The 20,330-nt window shown below is 42.4% G+C and overlaps 1 protein-coding gene and 1 long non-coding RNA gene across 3 annotated transcripts; one reads left to right on the top strand and one right to left on the bottom strand.

Moving 5' to 3' along the window:
- Positions 1–395: 395 nt before the first annotated feature.
- Positions 396–1,157, bottom strand: LOC130163825 (uncharacterized). The gene is made up of 3 exons (XR_008826527.1): positions 918–1,157; positions 632–714; positions 396–479 (listed from the first exon to the last, which is right to left on the bottom strand). It is a non-coding gene; the product is annotated as an uncharacterized LOC130163825 (long non-coding RNA).
- A 771-nt stretch (positions 1,158–1,928) lies between these two features.
- Positions 1,929–18,559, top strand: nrf1 (nuclear respiratory factor 1). Of its 2 annotated transcripts, none has more exons than XM_056368186.1 (12): positions 1,929–2,063; positions 4,012–4,123; positions 4,302–4,446; positions 4,949–5,063; positions 5,215–5,341; positions 5,576–5,716; positions 8,921–9,079; positions 9,459–9,674; positions 9,792–9,890; positions 10,262–10,419; positions 13,424–13,545; positions 17,346–18,559. In XM_056368186.1, the coding sequence occupies exons 2-12, from the start codon at positions 4,055–4,057 to the stop codon at positions 17,504–17,506; spliced, it is 1,512 nt and encodes a 503-aa protein (XP_056224161.1). In that variant the 5' UTR covers positions 1,929–2,063; positions 4,012–4,054; the 3' UTR covers positions 17,507–18,559. The 2 variants fall into 2 exon arrangements, with proteins under 2 accessions (XP_056224161.1, XP_056224160.1); XM_056368185.1 differs by having other exon boundaries at positions 4,012–4,132.
- Positions 18,560–20,330: the final 1,771 nt, after the last annotated feature.

The following is a 20,330-nucleotide window of genomic DNA, read 5'->3' as shown; positions in this document are numbered from 1 at the left end:
TTTATTCACTGGCCTTTTCTGTATTTGCTCATTGCTATTTCTTGTTTATGTTAGTATATTTATTATGTTTCCCTTGTGTTTTTACTTATTTTAACATTTGTTCTTCTTACTTTATTTTAATGTCTTTTGTACAGCACTTTGGTCATCTTAAGCTGTGTTTAGATGTGCCCTAGGAATAAAATTGACATGACCTGATTTGAATACCAACCAAGCTAGTCTATGCTGCTTTATACTGATGGGACAGAAATGAAAAAAGATATTTGTGCCCCATGAGGCGTGTTACAGTTGTGGCTGGTCTGTGATGTCTTATTTCAGCTTTAACAGCAGGACTACAATATGTTTCTCACTTTCTTCACACAAAAGTAGTATATGTAATCATGAGGAACTTACCTTATTGTCCTCTCAGTCAGCTTTTCCTTGGAAGCTGTCATCTAATCAGATCACCAGAAGTTGCATACTCCAGCTTGTGTCCTTTACACCTGTTTGGATAACAAAGTTGGTGAAGCTTACAGCATCAAAGAAGTCCAGGTAGATTTACAGTAGGCTACGCCTTCTGTCTGCCGCCAATACAGACAAAAATAGTCTAAGTCTCCTTAAATCTAATAATTAATGAAAGTCAGAGAAGCATTACCTTTAAATGTTGTTAAATGTTGTAAAAGACATAGAAGCTCTTTTCATGACACTCCTATAAGGATATGATGGTCTCAAAATGAGCTGTAAGTGAAAAGAAAAATTGGAGAATTAAAAAAACCACCATTTTGAAAAACAATGTACCTCCACAAGTCAAAGCTATGCCTCAACCAAAACTGTGCAAATTCAGGTACAGATTTGATCCTTATAAGTGGCTTGGACTTAGAACAATGTTTTGGACAAAGTTTAAAAAGTACAAGTTTCTAAATAGAAAGTAGTTTACTAACCTCTTAGGGGAATGTTCAGGTTCGTGTGGAAAGCAGTGCAGTGTGCCTAATTAACACAGATGCTGCTAATTGGAGTAATTTGAAAAGCTTGTTTTGGTTTAGCGTGCGTTGTTTTTTCTTGGCAGCGACATTTTCTCACAAGACGCGCGTTTTTATTTACATTATATAACTGACCTTCATAAACCTCAAATACTTTTTTCTTTCTAGCTCTGTGTTTGTTGCTCATCAGGCAGTTAACTTTACCACACCGTCAGTCCAGCGTCTGCAGGTTCGCAGCAGGTCAGCAGACGGGGGCGTGGTTTGTCAGGTCTCATGTGGCGTTCAATGACTGTTGGAAATAGTACCAACTTTTTACAGTGTATGAATAAACCGATATGGATTCATTAGAACGGGCGGTGATTTGAAAGTTGAAATTTTATGATAACCAAGTTTCCTGAATGTGTGAATGAAGTGAGGTTAGTGAAAACATGGAAATGTTGGTAACGCAATGTATTTAATTTGTCACATGTATAGGCTATTACCTGTTTAATATGTTTAGGGCATTACACAAAACACATTGAATCCGTTTTGTGTATGTAATGAGCAATACAAATAAACCCGCTTTGGCTTGGCTTACTTTTATTTGTGGATCACATTCAACTGTTGCACTGTTGTAACCCTTATGCATTTTATCCATATTCTACTGGTTTGCAAAAACCGAAAATACGTTTGAGTTTGATCATACTCAGTATAACTTGAATTGCTGCTCTAAAAGATTTACAAGACATGACAAATACACAAGCAGAAGAATTAAAATACAGTATACTTCAGTTTTATTTCTTTGTTCACTAATGCACACTTTTGGCCATTCACCTATAGCACAACCCAGAGATGTGTCATCATCATATCATAGATTTTTTCATTTTAATGAAACCAAACAAATGAAACCGTGTTTTTAGTGTTGTACGATCATGTAAGATCAACTATATGACTGTGACTGTGGCAATGAGAAACTCAGGAGGGGCTCCTGAAGGCATCACTAGTGCAGATCAGAGTTGTGTGCGGTCTGTTCGTTGTGTTTGCTGCTGGCTCCCCTCTGTCCTCCATTAGAGCTCGGCTCCATCCCCGCTGTACGGCGCAGGCCCGAAGTAGCGCAGCCGCTCTGAGGTTAGTGCCCTACCGCGCAATCTCCATCTATTTCAGCCCCGGCGCAGCCGCATCATCGAACCCGGCAGCGTTGGGGTGAAAGATGCAGATTGTTTAGATGTTGACTGGAGCAGGATTGTGATGCATATGTGACTTTTTTGCGGGGAATCATGATGTAGGCGCGTTATCGACAACAAGCTCAGATAGAGTAGAATAGCTGTGGTTGAGACACAGGCCGCTGGGCCTGTTGTAGCGCTCTGTTTTGTTTCATATTGCGCGGGTTTCGTGCTGGCTGCTGCGCTCCTAACGTTTCCTTTCACTGCACACTGAATTAATTCATACTCCGTGCTCGATCATCAAAAAATCGTCTCCTCTTCTCGATCACAGCTAATGTCCATTCATATGACCAAAACTGCAGCGCCAAATGGTTAGCTAGCTAGCTAATTAGCCAAATGTAGGACATTGCTAGCTTAGCTCGGTTGGGCAGTCGTTGTCAACCAACCGGCAAGTCGGCTAACAGTAGAGCACTGTAACGCTTTAGCAATAACAATATCTGTACAACACAGGCAGTTACAGTTACCTACTGTGTGCTGAGGAGAAATGGCCTTATTCCTGATCATAGATCAGATTATATATCAACGTTATTTAGTTGTGCACCGATTCGTGCATCTGCCCATTGATCCTATCTGCAGCTACAGTTTATGTACTGTAGTTCAGACAGGGGATATTAGATGCAAATATACATGTCTGGCTGTTTTTAATGACAGAATTTTGTCTCCTTATGTTTTGTCATGTTTTTATTTGTTGGTATCAATGTTCCTGTTATAAGTCTCTTATAAGAGAAAGTAATCATGTACTGAACACACCTGTTTAAAGACATATTTCCGTAAATCATCTGCCCACTGTGAAGTAAGTGAACAAGTTATCCCCATTAAACTGCCTCAGTGGCTCATTTCATTCAAAAAACAGGTCCCCAGTGACCATATATCGATTGAGTCATGGATTTCTAAGTAAACAAAGCATATTGTGTGTGTACGTTTTCAAGTGTTTTGTTAAACCTCATTTGAATGATTGATTTTCAACCCTCCACCAGGCTGTAATATCACTCCACTCCACACGTGTGCAGTTCACCAATGAATCTGACACTGACTGTCTCACACCGTGACAGCATCTAAACTTTTCACTATCAGAAATTTCCTTTCAGTCGGCTGTATTTGAAACTATGGTATGAATGTGACTACTGCTAGGCAAGATATATTGTTGTGTTGCAACATATCGCAATGTATGTGTTGCAATATAGATGTGTTGATGCATGTGTTGCATATTCATCCCATGTAAGACCTATTATTCAACACATAATAAACAGGACAATAAATCAATTTTTTCATGCTTTGATTAAAGTAATGTCTTTCCAAATGAAAGTAATGGTTGATACAACGTGAAGCCCCCTAGAGGCAGAGCAGCAGTGGTGCAATCAATGCAGTCAGACAAGAAGCACAAAGACGTCTGCAGGCTCGGTTTTACATTTTTGATATACACATTTTTTGGCCGGTAGTAAAGAGACTTGTGCACATATGTACTAAAGTCTACTGTGAAAATAAATGATGATGGTGGCAACTGTGCATGGTGACAGGTTTGCCTTACATTGCTTGCATTCATTGTCTTGTCATTATGTCAAGCTAGATACTTTATTTTAAATCATAAGCCTGAGTTTGTAGCATAGTTATGCTGTCATATAATTACATCCTACAACATAAATAATAGGAGGAGGACAAATGGGTAGTTTTATTATTGTGTGTATGCAGTAATATGTATCTGCTAAACTGTACATATATAATCAATAGTTCTGTGCTATTATAAAGAATAGATGGAATTCACATAGGCACCATATGGGGGTAAAACGATTCCTATCATTAACTTATGCTGCATCACTCTTTTTCCTTTCCTTTTTTTCTCTTTTCTCTTTCAGTCATTGTACTGTTAATCTAGCTGTGTAGACCAGGTGGCCGGTAATGGAGGAGCACACAGTTCACCAGACAGAACACATGACCACCATCGAGGCCAGCGCCGTCAGCCAACAGGTCCAGCAGGTGCACTTAGATGCATAGTAATTAAATAGTAGAAACCAGAGGGGCAATCATTATTCTTATCACAAGTTCAGTTATTTGCAGGATGTCTGAACTATTTTACCAACCAGATGGATCTGTAGGCTGAACCAGAGATTTAAACCAATTTTACCTGCTTCTTTACTGTGTATAGGTACATGTGGCCACCTTTACTGAAACATCCATGATGAGTGCTGAGGAAGACTCAACGTCCTCGCCGGATGATGATCCTTATGACGACACAGACATCCTCAACTCGGCTGGCACGGATGAGGTCACCGCCCACCTGGCTGCTGCAGGTAAGTCTAAGCTCTGTCCAGCAGGGAGAAACAGGACAAAGACAGTCAGCTACACAAAACAAACCAGACCATGTTTTTTTTTTTGTTTTTTTTTTTAGCATCTCTGATGGATTCTACTGATTCAGTAAAACACTCATGGCATCTTGATTTCAGTGTAATGTTTTTAACTGAACAGCAGGTGGTGCCAGTGCACTGTTTTGCGGAGGCACTCTAATATGTTCCCTCCTGTCCAGCTCCTGACAACACTTGTTTGTCTTTTGACTTTTTGAGTTGACATGGTGCCAAATGGTGCTAGTGAGCTGCAATTGCAACCCAGCTCCATGTTAATCCTCACTATAATCCTTTTCAATAGAGAATGTCAAAATCAAACCAAAAGCGAAGAATAACAACACGCACATAAGCCATACGTTTAAGAAAATTGTTGCATAACTGCAGTCATACACAACATACATGACCTGTCTGTTTTACCTATACACAAGCTTGTTCTTTCTTCTTTTCTCAGGGCCAGTAGGCATGGCAGCTGCTGCTGCCGTGGCAACAGGTAAGAAAAGAAAGAGGCCTCACATCTTTGAATCCAACCCCTCCATCCGCAAGAGGCAGCAGACCCGTCTGCTCAGGTGAGCTTTACACACCAACAAAACCATCTCTTCCTAATCCCTCTGCCATGGATTGTCCTTCAACAGCTACAGTGCCAAAAATGTCACTTTTGGCATTGTACTTGTTGCTTTTATTCTGAGGCAGATAATAAATGCCGGCGTATGCTTACAGGAAACTAAGAGCCACACTGGATGAGTACACCACCAGAGTGGGCCAGCAGGCCATAGTGCTGTGTATTTCTCCCTCCAAACCCAACCCAGTGTTCAAGGTGTTTGGTGCTGCTCCTCTGGAGAATGTGGTGAGTGTTATAACATTTACCAACAGCATAAAGGAAACAATATATTTGATTTTTAATGATATAAAACAATGCAAGGCAAGATTTTTATTAGCAAATGTCTGGTATTTTTACCTGATGATTAAATGATCATCCAAAATGGAGTCAGTTCATTTTCTGTTGATTGAGCTGATAATTAGCAAAAAGTTCCAGCCCTAAACTGAAACCCTGTGCCGCAACTGTCTCTCTATTGTCTAGGTGAGAAAGTATAAGAGCATGATGTTGGAGGATCTGGAGAACGCCCTGGCTGAACATGCCCCTGCAGGAGGAGAGCTGGCCTCAGAGCTGCCCCCCCTCACCATTGATGGCATCCCTGTCTCTGTGGACAAGATGACCCAGGTCAGGCTCAGTACTCTCTCTGCTCATCTGGTGTGGTTCAACCCTCTCGAGTGAAACAATCTCATATATCAAGCAGTATACAGCTGCTCCCTTTGACAAAGCCACACATTCGTCTCTCTTTTGGTGTCTGAGATGTAAATGCAACGTCGGTGTGCCCAGCAGGGGGCACCAGTTGGCAACAAATCAGGTTCACAGACTGTTTTATGTCTGTTGTGAGCAAGAACTCAGCTAGCTATAAGCATCAAGGTCAGACACTCATTTGTAGTTGTTTTCGCATGTCCATCGGATGAGTTTGATTCATGCATTGTAATTCAGCCATACAGTATACCTGAAGCACTGCTGGGCTGCATCTGAAAACAAGCAAAGCCTCATCTCTCTGTAGACAGGCTGCGGTAGCAGTGAGCAGTGAGAGGAGGTGCAGAATAGACTGCTCCTGGTAGGCCTTTCACTGCATTAGCACCACTCGCAGCCTGAGTCCTCTCTTCACCCAAGGGATCCCGGCTTGTTTACTCTGCTATCCCAGTGCTGCTGACGCATTCTCTGGATCATTGTCAGAGTAGCCAGCATGACAGTGGCCCTCAGAGACAGTCCTCAACCCTGGGAGCCGATCCCAGCCAATCCCAGGGCCGGATGAGTCCTCGGAGGGCAGGTGTTAGTTGGTGCTTGTTTTTCTGGAGGTTGTAGGATGAGATTATCATGAGTAACCTGTTGCCTCACTCAGCTTCGCCAAGCCAGGTGGAACAGTGTGGGCGGGTGTTTTCAGAGATATATGTGTGCCATGTGTTGGAGACAGGATGTTGTCCAGTCCCTCTGGGAAAGGTTGATGAACCTTGGAAGTGGAGAGCATGAATATGAGAGATCTGCGATGACAGGGAGCTAATTCACACTTAGTTTTCCTGTTCAATATTGGGAAGACCCTATTGTCTTCTATATAGACATCTGCAGCAGGTTTTGTGCAGCTGAAGAAATCCCAAGTGAGGTTTAGTGACGCAGGCAGAGGCCCTGGCCAGTCCAATATGTGGAGCATCTGTAGCAGGTGATCCTGGGACTAGCCTGAGCCCATAATTACCCCCTAGCCTTGTTAGGGCAAGGGACCCGGCAACATAGCCACCTTCCTAAATGCTGATTGGACCATTGCTTGGAGGATTAGGATTGGGGGGTGGGGTGGTGGGTGCCAAGACAACATGCCACTTAACTCACTAGCCACTGTAATTAGGCCATCTGGCCTTGCAAACATGCACCCACATACATCCACACCAGCCACAGGTGGAAATGCAAAAACCTTTTGGCTACCAAGTCCTTTTTTCCTGGGCCAGTCCAAGTTGTCAGCTCAGTGTTGTGCTGAAGACTGGATGTAGTCTTTGTATTTCCAAAGCTGTTGTGATAAAGTATCGACCGTCCATTTTCTTTCAAGACCCATTTTGTCATATCTCTTGCACTGAGGAACTATGTATTGGTGGTTTGTGAGTTTAAAGGGGGAGGGGGGAGGGATTTATTTCCTCCGGAACCAAATTTAGCCTGTGATGTCAAGGCAGGCAGACGCTGCAGTGCCTCATTGTGCAATATAATCCCTCGGTGATGCTTGCATATTACCAGGACACTGAGGACATTGGCACTAAGCCCCACCCCAGCCTGTCATTGAGTGTGAGTGTGTGCCTTGTCCTGGAAGTGTTGATGTGATGGTGAGGGGATGTGCATGCTACTCGCTACTGCACCTAAAGCATGTATGTTGGTGGTTGATCAATAGCAAGCAAATCTGATTAGCTCAAGACCACACATGACACAAGGACTCAAAAGCAATTCAATACAAGGTATATCAGGTCTATGGCACCTCTCTTTGGGTTATCTGGCTTCATTAAACCTACAATCCGTTGCTAGTGTATCAGATGGAACTAGCTTAAACTAGTTCACCCCATTTATTTCAGTGAGGATAGACCAAATATTAGACCCCTACAAATTGTTGCAAACTACATCCTCCAGGTGTCCTAAAGGTGAATCATCACCTCTCCAACAGTTTCCAAAAACCAAACTATATAACCTGAATGTAGAAGGGATTAATTATACAGATTTTATATTAGCTTTAGTTTTAGCTAGACTTCTCCTTTTCCTAATAAACTGGCAACTGAGTAGTTCTCCTGAATCAACTGATTGAAAGTAACTGCTAACTGGTTAAACCTGGTTTGTTTGTAAAAAATCTTCAAAGATTAATAAAGTCAGATGAATAAACCTTTTCACCTATATAATGTATTGGCAGTTTTGTCTTGATAAGTAACAAAAAACTGCAGCAGAGAAACACCTAAAATATGTTCAGTACCTGCACCTATCTTAGTCACAATTATTTAACAAAACCAAAATAATTTATAAACTCCATCAGCAGGTCTCCCTTGATTAATTCACTCATTTGAAATAACTGAAAAGTAACAACCCCACTGTACCTCTGCGATCTACATGTTGAGTGCTGGTCTCAGAACTCCAGGACAAAGCAATCAGCCCACCATTAGAGGACCTTTTTTTAGTTCTAACGACCTGCACTAAAAAGAGGCTTGGTTCCTTTAGTTGTTTGTGAATACAGTCAAATATAATGGACAAGCATTCACTGATAGAGTCAGATGTGAAAGAGATGAAATAATAACACCAGTCTCTGCACAAGTCCATAAAATACCACACGTCATGAGTGATCAAAGTTAATCTAATGTTTTTGTTTGACATTGATTTTCTTTTCAACAATATTGAAACGTTTCTCCTTATTAATACCTATGCTGAGTGTACTGGAGCCTTTGCTGGGACATGTTGACTGCTGGACTGTGGTGGATCAACCCTGATGGTTCCCATGGTGTCTGTCTGACACATCAGGCTGGAGCCACAGCCATAGATTGGTCTGTTAATAAACATGAGCGCATTGTTCTCCTTTTAGAAAGCCTGTTTCTATTTGCAGGCCATGACCACTTCAGCACCCGGCAGCAGGTACCGGATCAATACCTGCCTCCTGCTGCCTTCCTCAAGGGCGTGTGTGTGTGTGTGTGTGTGTGTGTGTGTGTGTGTGTGTGTGTGTGTGTGTGTGTGTGTGTGTGTGTGTGTGTGTGTGTGTGTGTGTGTGTGTGTGTGTGTGTGTGTGAGACAGAGACAGAGACACTGCAGCTCTCCACTTTGGAGTTTTGGTGTCTGTATCATGTCTTTTCTCTGTGTACTTGTCCTCTGCTTCAGGCCCAGCTGCGAGCGTTCATCCCTGAGATGCTGAAGTATTCAACAGGCCGAGGGAAGCCTGGCTGGGGTAAGGAGAGCTGCAAGCCAGTGTGGTGGCCTGAGGATATCCCTTGGGCCAATGTCCGCAGTGACGTCCGCACAGAGGAGCAGAAACAGAGGGTGAGAAAAAAAAAAACTGGTGTAATGATGTCATACTTTGTTGATCGCTGCAGGGAAAGTCTCAATCTCTACACTATACAGTGGCGGTAAAATAGTTATTAAGCATTTTCGAAGAGCTGCCATGTCTGTTTTTGTAGATTAGGAACCAAGGTGGCACTAAACTACACAGAAGCCTGATTTTGCTTTTAAAACAGCGTTTTTCATCCCATTCTCTCTGTATTAAAAGGTATCTGATGAACTGGAATCTATATATGTTTTCTCTCTTGGCCATGAGTTACCTGTGGGACAGCAGAAAATTTGCAATGAGGTGTTCAGTGTCAGCAGTCTTAAAATTAATATATAAAATTACACACATGAACTCATGTTTTTAATTCCCCAGGTGTCTTGGACGCAGGCGCTGCGGACCATCGTGAAGAACTGCTACAAGCAGCATGGCCGTGAGGATCTGTTGTATGCTTTTGAAGACCAGCAGGTAACCACGGCAACAACCACCCAGCACCACCTGGCCACAGCACAGAGCATCGCTCACCTTGTGCCCTCACAAACTGTGGTACAGACCATCAACAACCCTGATGGAACAGTCTCGCTCATTCAGGTGCATTTCTTTTGATGATTGCTCATTATACATTATAGTAGCATAGCTTTCTCAAATTCAAATCTTTCTTAGTTTTTCTAAAGTTTAATGTGTGAATTTTGTGACTGCATCTCTCAGGTTGGCACAGGACATACAGTTGCCACTTTGGCAGATGCCTCAGAGCTGCCTGGTGTGACGGTGGCACAGGTTAACTACTCCACTGTGACTGATGGAGAGGTAACAGCCACATGCACTCACACACACCTCTAACTTTTTTATACATAACCACAGTATGAAACATGGTAGTGTGTACACATCCTGACTGTAGTGATGAACTCCAAATCAACTACTCCTTCATTTCCTAAAACGTGATAATTGATAGATGCAACACACAGATGCCTCGATGACAAAAACAAAGAATACTGCAGCAGATTAGATGCATTGATAAAGTGCCTTCTATGGGAGCTGTCCATTCAGCACCACACAATCAAAACACAAGCCTGAAGCGCCAACAATCCAGTAACAGCAGTTTTTGGCTATTGGTCTTTATGACCCCATTGCTGATGCTCAAATATTTTTTGGCATGAAACTGTATTATTTCTCTCCAGGTGGAGCAGAACTGGGCCACCCTCCAGAGCGGGGAGATGACAATCCAAACCACTCAAGCGTCAGAGGCCACGCAGGCAGTAGCCTCCCTGGCTGAAGCTGCGGTCGCTGCCAGTCAGGAGATGCAACCCGGAGCCACTGTCACAATGGCTCTCAACAGGTGATACTGAGAGGATTTAATATTATAGTTGCCAGTTTTGTGGACGGGGAACAAGGCTTTCAAAGTCACAAGTAAACAGCGTTTTGATGAAAGTATAACACAGCGCTTTAGCGCTGGCTTCCCAGAGGAAGGCAACATGAGAAAAAAGGTTCAAGCAGTGGCATGGCGTCAGGACAAACGAGACAAGCAGTTCTAGACCAATAAAAGCTGAAAATAAAGACCAATTAGATCAATACCGAAGTGAAAGTGATATCTCTCCTTACAGCACTTGTGGCCGTAGCAGGCCATTGTCTCTGGAAGCTACGTTGACCACCAGCTGTCGCAGCTATCATTTCTGTTATTCACGTGGACGTGGACGCGGTCATGTCCCATTGACAAAGGCTGGGGCTTGTCAAGCAGAGCGGAGAGGTGACTAACTATAGCTAGCCACAGACAAGTGTCAACTGCCCTTGACTCAGTTAAGATACACATGCACAGATGCTTGTGGAAACTGTACTTGCATATAGGAAAGTTCATTCAACAAGTCTTTTAAGTGGTAGAAATAGCAAGTAAATAACGCTGTGATTTATCATCTTAAATCAGTACAAGTTTCTCACTAAACATCTTGGAGCTCAGGCGTATTGTATATTTTGAAGATTACCTAGAAGGGATTTTCTTTTTAGACATTTCCCTCTATACTGTACATTTGGTATGTTTACTGTCAGTTCAAAGGAGTAATCCTAATACTTCTTCAGCCAGGAAGGAGTGCAGAAAGGTGAAGATGTCCAGGCAGAGTGCAACAAGATGCAGGAGAGAGACTCTCAGCACAGGAAAGTCAGGCAGACAGAACAGGCCTTGAGTTTAAGAGAGATTTGCTACTGCTACTGCTACATGAAAAGGTATTTTGTTGGTTCTTCGACTCTGCTGGCCTATCTGTAAATGTCACCGCACGCCACTGGGTTCCAACAGTAGGGCAAAGTTACATGGGAGAATTGGTGGAGAAGAGCTTTGTTCAAATCTAGGTCTACAATTAGTAAACCTTTTGAAGAATCCTAGTCCTCTTGAAGTAGACCCATCTCATGAATATTAATGAGTACATCAGTCTTATAGTAGACTTTACTTAACATCTATGACTAGTATCCTCAGGTCATTAATGTCCACAATTAAAAATGTGTAAATAGAGTAGAGACAGTGGTGGGTTTTGTGTTTAGCTTTCACTGACACAACCCTCATGGGTGTTCAGTCACTGGTGGCGGAAGACGAATCCATAATTGCACAGGAAGCTCTAACAACTGGACGAGAACGAGGACAACTGTCAGGGCAGGTCACCGGGGTCCCCTGGAGATCGTCAACTACCTCTGATCCTGGTTCAGCAGCTAATTAATTAGCCTGTAGCTTTTAGAGCGGCAGCGTGCAAAGGTGCTCAGCCATTAAATTGGTTGTTAGCCACATATTTCGACGTGCTAATGGCTCAGTATAATTTTGTTTATTAAAGAACACTAGAGCAGGTGCTAAATATGTGATTGCATAGTTGTGTTAGTAAAGCCAGTAATGGTTTGAAATACAATCACTCATAACCTGTAATGTAACACTGTGAGCAGTGAGTGGACAGTAAACTTTCATCTGTCATGAATATCTCAACCATTTACTGTAATAAACTATGTACAGGTGTTGTTGTTGGGCTGTTTTCCTGAAGGGAATTCAGTCACACACAAACACACTTGTATTCAGATGGGACCTACAACAGGATCTTAAACTATGTCCCATGGAGGGCCAAGTGTCTGCAGGATCTGATTACAACACAAGAATACAGCAGCTTGGAAATCTCAGTGAATTAATGACATCGCTATGTATTCATGTTAGTTGGCTGTTACAATCTACAGACCTGTAGGCATTTATCAGCCTACAGTTTTGATTGTCATGATTCTCAGGCGAAGGTCTTACAGGCCTTTTTTAATTTGCTGAGATCATCAGCCAGACTCACCGAGATACTCAGCCAGCTCACTGAGATGCGAGCTGGTTTTTTCCCTGCAGTACTGTCAAGGCAATAATTTCAGATGTGTATGGGTATGTCCCATTGGGGCTTGTTACCTGTACCCACCTGAGTCTGTCCCCCCCCCCCCTTCCCCTCCTCATCTTCCCTCCCCTCCCCTGCTGCTGTTTACCTGTGCTGAGCCACTCTGGGCTCTCTGCTCCACAGGCTCTGGAACATTTTGTCTCTGTTTTCCAGCTCCAGAGGGAGAGTAGAGCCTCTTTCTCTTGCTGCCTTTTCTGCTGTAATGACACTGGCACCAAATATGACACCATACAGTGTGACAAAATTCATCAGACACGGTCGACTGCAATTAGTAAAGCTCTTCAATCCACTGCCCCGCTTCCAATTGCTTTGATTATTAAATGTGCAGACATGTAATGAAGTTGTTATATTTGTTGCACAGCAAGCCGTAGTGTGATGGCTGAAAGCATCCAGTTGGGTGTCATCCATATACAGCCACAGTGTGAATGCATCATTGCTGTCTTCTGTCTCTGTCTGTACTCTCACAGCTCCTCCTCCTTATCTGTCCGTCTGCATTTGTATCTCAGATGTGATTATGAACCAAGCTGTGAACAGTTCCATTAGTTCATAACGAAGCTGGTGTGGTAATAGGCTCGTGGTAAATCCACTGGATGAATCTGGTTAATAAAACTGCTTTGTTAGGCCCGCAGCACCTGGCGTTTAGGGAGATGTGACAGATTCTCCATAAGTCCAGACTAGAAAAGCCTCTTACAGCTCATACACTCCTACCTCTTCACCCCACATCACTCTAATAACCCTTGCCTTTGTGAGAACACTGTGTGTGTGTGTGTGTGTGTGTGTGTGTGTGTGTGTGTGTGTGTGTGTGTGTGTGTGTGTGTGTGTGTGTGTGTGTGTGTGTGTGTGTGTACGCATTTGCTGACATTTTCACATACTGTACACTATATCTGATGTGCTGTTCGTCTGTGTGTGTGTGTGTGTGTGTGTGGTGTGTGTGTGTGTGTTTTGCAGTGAGGCAGCAGCCCATGCCGTAGCGACGTTGGCAGAGGCCACTCTACAAGGCGGAGGGCAGATTGTCCTGGCGGAGACGGCAGCTGCTGTTGGGGCACTAGCCGGGGTTCAGGATGCCACAGGTACATACTCATCCCTAATGTTATCATCAACACGACAAACACTGAGACAACATGCAAAATACACCTCATACAAATACACACGCCCTCTAGCATCACATACACTTTAAGGTCAATTTTGGCTTGAGATGATAATTTAATTGGGTGTCTCTGGTGTCTATGGAGGATTTTGTCAATAAAAGGCTTGGGGAGCCCTCCGAATTCATTTTTCTTTCATCAGTTGAACTAGTTTCTTCGTACTGGGATATCTGTTTTTTTTAGCTCATGTACAAATTAACCAGCTGATAAATATGAAAATGACATAATGATTTTCGGTGACTCAAATGGTCACTCAAAAATACTGTATGTTAGAACCATTTGTACCAGACATTTTCTATTGTGACAAGTGGATATACAACAACATATTTTTGGCATCACATCTTTTCTAATTGGTACTTGTGTGTGTGTTCCCCAGCCAATGGCATTTCTAATTAGTCTCACCAACCATAAGCTTTCCTGCAGTAGCACTGCAGTGAGGCCTCTAAACTCCTACACTCTAATCTACTCTGTGCTGATGTGACAGATTGTGTGTTTTTGTGTGTGTGTCTTGTAGGAGCACTCCTTTCTTTTAATGAGGCGTTAGCTGCGTGACCCTGCCGTAAACCTTCCTCACATACATGCTGAATGCACTGCTGTGTGTGTGTGTGTGTGTGTGTGTGTGTGTGTGTGTGTGTGTGTGTGTGTGTGTGTGTGTGTGTGTGTGTGTGTGTCGGCTGGGACTGGACCAGTTTATAGTGACAGCCTCACACTCTTGTTGGAGAGCATTAGGAACAATTTTAAGCATATGTTCGGTCGATATCCTCAGGGCAGGATGCAGAGCTACTGCTTTTCAATGAGTAACATCAGGAGACACTGTGCTAATCTAATGATGATGTTGTTGTAAATTTCAGTATCCTATTGCACATGAATACAGATATACAGGTGAAACTAAGCACAACATACGTTAGATATTGAATCTTTTTCTAGCCTTGGCCTTCTCATTGTCGGCACACAGTGACATAAGACTTAACGCCTTTGTAATTAAGTGTAGCAAATGCTGGCTTAATAGCAATTCAATTCAGTTATTATTATCCTTTCATTTTTAATTTGTTGCTGAAGCCTAATCAATTCAATTCAATCATTTCTTTTAGCGGACTGATGCTTTGTGTCACGGTTATTTATGATCAGTGTAATGATACAATAAATTAATTATTATACCCATATTCAAAGGTTTAGCTACACACACGTCTTGTCAAGCTGTCAATCTTGCCATCAGTATTTATCAGTGGGCTAAATACGCACACACACTTATAGAGAAGGACACAGGTCCTGGGGCATCAGTAGGTCCCTCAGGGGCCCTCCTAAAGAGCTTTGATCCACTCCATTATCAGTCCATGGTCTAATCACTGGGCCAGCTGTCAGCACACAACCCCAGGTTCTCTTGCTTGTCCCCACACACACACACACACACACACACACACACACACTATATCACTTATATCACTTTAAGCATCAGAATCTTCGCCTTCTCTAAATTCAGACATATGTACATCTCCTCCTCTTACTGTCCATACCCTCCATTAGTGGAATCAACAGCACACATGTGTTTAAGCACCAAAGCAGCTTTTTCTTAATAGTTTAGTAGTTTTACTTAATAGTTCAAATCACTGATTTGCAATTGACCTGTGGACATTTGAACAAGTTGCTCTAATAGTGTTGTGTGAAACACTGCTGACTGTTGCAGGCACAGTTGGTAAACATAGTTTCTTTGGATTGCTTGCATTCTCTTGAGGGAGAGCTTTGCTGTAGTCGTGTATTCTAGTTAAAAGGGGCAAGAACAGAAACCTAATAGGGTGTGAAGGTGGCAGAAAATTGATTCCGATACCTTCTGTGTTTCTGTTGGCTGAAAAATTTAGCTTGTCTATAAAATCAGGTGCGGCCAAGTGAAATTAAATTTCTTCATAGCAAGAAATGTCTCGATAAAACATTGAAATAAAAGATGGAATCTTACAAATTTAAATAAGAAAACCTTCTACAACATTGTGCAGATGCAAAAATATCTACAGTGTTCCAGTCTATATTTACACATTTGTACACTAATGTAAATTCAAGTTATTTAAATCTAACGTCTGCAGCCTTTGTTGTTTGACATCTTGCTTCCTGAGGGGTCATTTAGCTGCAATAGCTCTCTTCAACAACTAATGGAGCTGCCAAAGCCAGTCCTTCTCCCCACTATTGACCTTAGCTAATCAGAGTAGTGCTACACAGGAGTGGAGAGCACCGTTTGAAGTGCACTGGCCCAGACACCGCTGATTGGCTTGTGTAGCGACCCTTCACTGACACAGGCATGCAGGCACGCACACACACACACACACACACTGATACATACACATGGCCACACCAGGCACGGCCCTTAATGTCTTAGTAACCACGTTGGAGTGGCCGAGGGAGGCACCTCACTCAGTAGCTGTGCTGTGTCTGTACGTCACGATGCCAGGCCACTGCCCTGTTCCCTAAGCTCTCCCCCGTAATCACAGCCAGCACAATTACCTGCATCAGTACAACTTAACCCTGTCACAAATCACCGGCGAGTGGGCTTAGCGAGAGCCCACAGTAAAGGACCAACAAATTGCCAGCCTGACAAAAGGGGTCTTATTTTATTTTGGGGGAAATTCAGATGAACAGTAACGACGATGCTCGGTTTGTTTGTTTTATACTCTTAAAACATTGTAGGGACTAAAATACATTTGAAAGCAGCCATGACATGTCGCGTGCGAATCTGAAAGGATTCACGTGTGATGTGTATTTGGTGCGTTCAGTGTCCAGCTTCTTAGCTCACAGTAATGGAAGCCGGCATGAGCCACTGCCATCCCCTCCACTGACCTTCTTGCCTCCCTGTGACACTGTGACAGCTTGTAGGGTGGGGCAGAGGCCCACGTGACTGCAGCAATAATCCCCACAGGCAGAGACACACTCACAGCTGGGCCTGAGGGGGGGGGCAAGCTCGGGACGTTCAATCGGACCATTGTTCAGAAATGTCATCTCTGTAACATGGCTGCCTCCTGTCACACACAACTACCTGGACTGGACTGACTCCTGAGATGTCCTCTGAGCAAAGACTGAATTAGCAGTATTTCTTAGTACTGGGGGTGCAATAAATTATTATTTTCATTATTGATTAATCTGTTGATTGCTTTTATTAATTAACAGCATCAATTAGTGAAGGAAGCCACGTTACAATTTCCCAGATGTTTTCAGATCCTTTGTTTTCTCCACCGTCTAAAACCCAACTTAGCATTTTTCCCTGATTAACTGATTCTAATAAATAACTGTTCATATCAGCAGCTCGTCTGCATGGTCAGCTCATAGGATTTGAATAAGACAAAGATTTCCTGCCACAAAATACTGTCAATATTGTCACTTGAATGGGGAAGTGGTCTCAGACTTTAAGACCTGAAAGTCTGTTTCCAATCTCACAGCTTGGACTGTAACTAAAGGTCGTTATAATTGTCAGTTTATCTGTTTTTTTAATTCTTTTTATTTAACATTTTATCAATTAAATGGTGGGAAATCCATCAGAAGTTCTGTGAGCCCAAAGCAATTTCTTCAAACTGTAAAATGACATTGAAAAAAGAAAACGACAGGTCTTCACATTTGAACAAACTTTGGTCAGTAAATGACTAACTGTTAAAAATTTCAGAATTGTTGTCAATAGGTTAAAAATGAAATTTAATGACGCTGTTCCTGTGTGTCTAAAGTCAAAATGTCCCACTTCTTCTCCTCAGGTCTCGTCCAGATCCCTGTCAGCATGTACCAGACTGTAGTGACCAGCCTCGCACAGGGCAACCGGCCCGTCCAGGTTGCCATGGCACCTGTCGCCACGCGCATAGACAACACTGTCACTCTGGACGGCCAGGCGGTGGAGGTTGTGACCCTGGAGCAGTGACAATTAAGACCCTGGAAGGAGTAGAAGGCACTGAATGGCCACCTTGGAGATTTTTTTGTCCTACTGTTTTCCAAGACATCACGCTGTGTACAATGTCAAATATATTTTTAAATGTACATCCGCAGGGGAGGTAAAAGTGGGTTATCAATGCATTGTGTTTACTATGTAAAAATATTGCTTTTGTTGGTGTAATAATTTTTTCCCATTTAGCTTAATGTTTTTTTGTTTTTTTGTTGTTTTTTTTTTTTAGCTCGGTGATGTTGAGTATAGTATTTATTTCTTTACAATTAACCTTAAAACAAAGATGAACCAAAAAGCCCGGGAAGGAAAAGCCACCACTGCTTCACCCAGAGTGTGTGAACTATCATTGTTTTGGATTTTCTGTATCGTCTATGTGCTTGACTCTTCTGTTTTTAGGATACATTTAAAATCCAGTGCCACAGTCAGAAACCACTCCTCTCTGTTTCCCATATCCTCGATCACTATTCTAAATTTCTCTCGATCCACCTCAGCTCGCCTGAAACTCTGAGCTGCAGACACTCCCAGACGTTTCTCTCACATTAGATGATGAATTATTATGTTGAAATACTGTCTTGTCGTGTGCTTTTTCCCTGTGACGTTTTACTGTTGCCCATGCACATGCCAAGATTTGTGAAGACTCAGGATATACATCAAGGTGTTTTTTACTGCTGGATTGCTGAGCTGACTTCTTGAAGCAGCCATTTTGTCTACCAAATCCATTTATTTACAGTGCATGGATAGGAGCACCCCTTGGTATATTATTTTTTAACATGAACTCCTTTGTATGTCACTTAGGACTTGGTGGTCTGCATCACTTTGTATATAACAGGAAGTTGGTCATACTTGGACAGGAGCTGCATTATTTGTGATGCAAATAAAGATAAAAAAAGCATTTCTTTAAATCTTATAACAAAAACCATTGCTTGCCAAGAATCGACTGAGTTTGATGCAGCTGCAGTTGGTTCAACTGTCACCAAACGTGTATTTAAAGAAATAAAGTCCAATAGACTGGCTGCTCTTCACCATTCATAATGTTTCTCTTGTTTTTTCATCCAAAAAAATCTTAACCGTCAAGGAATACATGAATTGCATCATTAATCAATGTTTTGTGATGTGCCTAATCAAATGTGTTAAGGGTACCGTAACTAATTAATTTGGTTTCATATATTGCATATTTAATGTATGGCTCTCCCAATCCTTATCAACCCCCTATATGCAGCCATATACAGCAAAAAAGCTACTGTAAAATATCTGCTGAGTATCTTGAAAGAACAACTCAGACTTTTTACTCACTAGCTGGCAGAGACAGGAACAGCTACAGCGGTGAATGTAGAGCTTACATTTGACAGAACGACAAAAACATGACTACATGACAAATTGACTTGCGCCTAAGACATCTGATATGAATGACTAGATGCCCGCTCCGAGCACGAATATCAAGAATCATGCTGTTAAAAAGTGTGTGATGTTTAACACAATCTAATCATTTCACCAGAGCAGAGCAGAGAGAGTAAAACATGCAGGAAAATCACAAAGATTAAATATCTTCCAATTGTAACCACCTTGATGTTGCACAATTGTTAATGTTTGGCAGCTAAAACTGAAAGCTAAGTATCTTTGCTAATGTCATCAACCGTTGAATAATGTCTCCTTTTAACAAGCTCACTTGCACATGCAGCAACATAGTCACATCTACAACATTATAACAGCCCTTAAGATTGCAAAGGATTAATCATGGTCCGATGACTAAATGATTAATTTATTATTATAAATATGTCAAAAGTGGGATCAAAAGTTTAGGAAGAGCATGTAATGTTCCATCCTCAAGCTTTATCATGTGTTAGTCATGACTTAAAGCTTACCTGTGACTAATGACCTTATCCCACCTCTTCCATTATGGTAGAGGAAACCCACACACACACACACACACACACACACACACAGCTTCATGTTTGTTTCAATGGTTACAACTATACAATGTTGTCTCCCCCGTTTTTGGGAATGCTACACTTCTCTTCATTTTCCAATGATAGAGTCGCCACAAAACCCAATAAGCCCCACACTCTCCTCTGCAGCTCCCCCACGTTCCCTGCCGTGACAGACAAGGCCATGATTACATCATAAGCTGCCCGAACCTCCTCTGCTTTAAAGCCTGGGATTTGCTAGCAGGGCCCTTCTGTTGCAGAGTAGGACAGCGAGAGAAGCGTTCAGGCCTTAATCTATCAGGCGTCAGTGTATATCCCGCTCTTCCTCCAGATTAATGCCGAACCAGGTTGCATTCACACAGATGGAAATATCCCTTTTTCCGTCTTGTTTTATGTTCTAGCCTCCCTCTTGTCATTTTTAGATTGGACCCCTCGTGTGAGCAGTGCATGGTGTGGGTCTTTGTGGGCAGCAGAAAACATTATAACGTTTGTGTCATTGTAGGTGTGCGGCACGCATGCGCATCAAACTGTCACTGCAGATTAAAGAGGCCTTATTAGCATGCTTTCTTGGAAAAAGGCCTGTCCTCTGCTTCAAAGAGGACAGAACTCGTCTCAAAGTCAAGTTGTTGACTCCATCCACTTTGTCTCCTCGCAGTGTGCCAGCCCTTGAACTTAAATACTGCAGTTTGATGTGTTTCAGTTTAATTTTGATTATTGCATGAAATTATACAATTTTTCTCTGCCCCTCATTCAGAAAATTTGACTCCTTTTTTCTTCTACCTCATTCTGCAGTATAGCATTTTGGGATTAAACTGAGGTAGAACCTATTTCCTACGTCTTTGAAAGAACACTGGTAAAATGATTGACTTGGCTCTGCA

This window comes from Seriola aureovittata, chromosome 22, assembly GCF_021018895.1.
Source record: "Seriola aureovittata isolate HTS-2021-v1 ecotype China chromosome 22, ASM2101889v1, whole genome shotgun sequence".
In the NCBI taxonomy this organism is placed as follows: domain Eukaryota; kingdom Metazoa; phylum Chordata; class Actinopteri; order Carangiformes; family Carangidae; genus Seriola; species Seriola aureovittata.
This window is presented reverse-complemented; position numbering and strand designations above follow the sequence as displayed.

Bases quoted from the DNA above. Each gene is read 5' to 3' on its own strand.
- nrf1 (XM_056368185.1), top strand. From the start codon at position 4,055: ATGGAGGAGCACACAGTTCACCAGACAGAACACATGACCACCATCGAG. The intron at 9,080-9,458 runs GTGAGAAAAAAA...TTAATTCCCCAG, and splicing joins CAGAGGAGCAGAAACAGAGG to GTGTCTTGGACGCAGGCGCT. The intron at 9,891-10,261 runs GTAACAGCCACA...ATTTCTCTCCAG, and splicing joins CCACTGTGACTGATGGAGAG to GTGGAGCAGAACTGGGCCAC.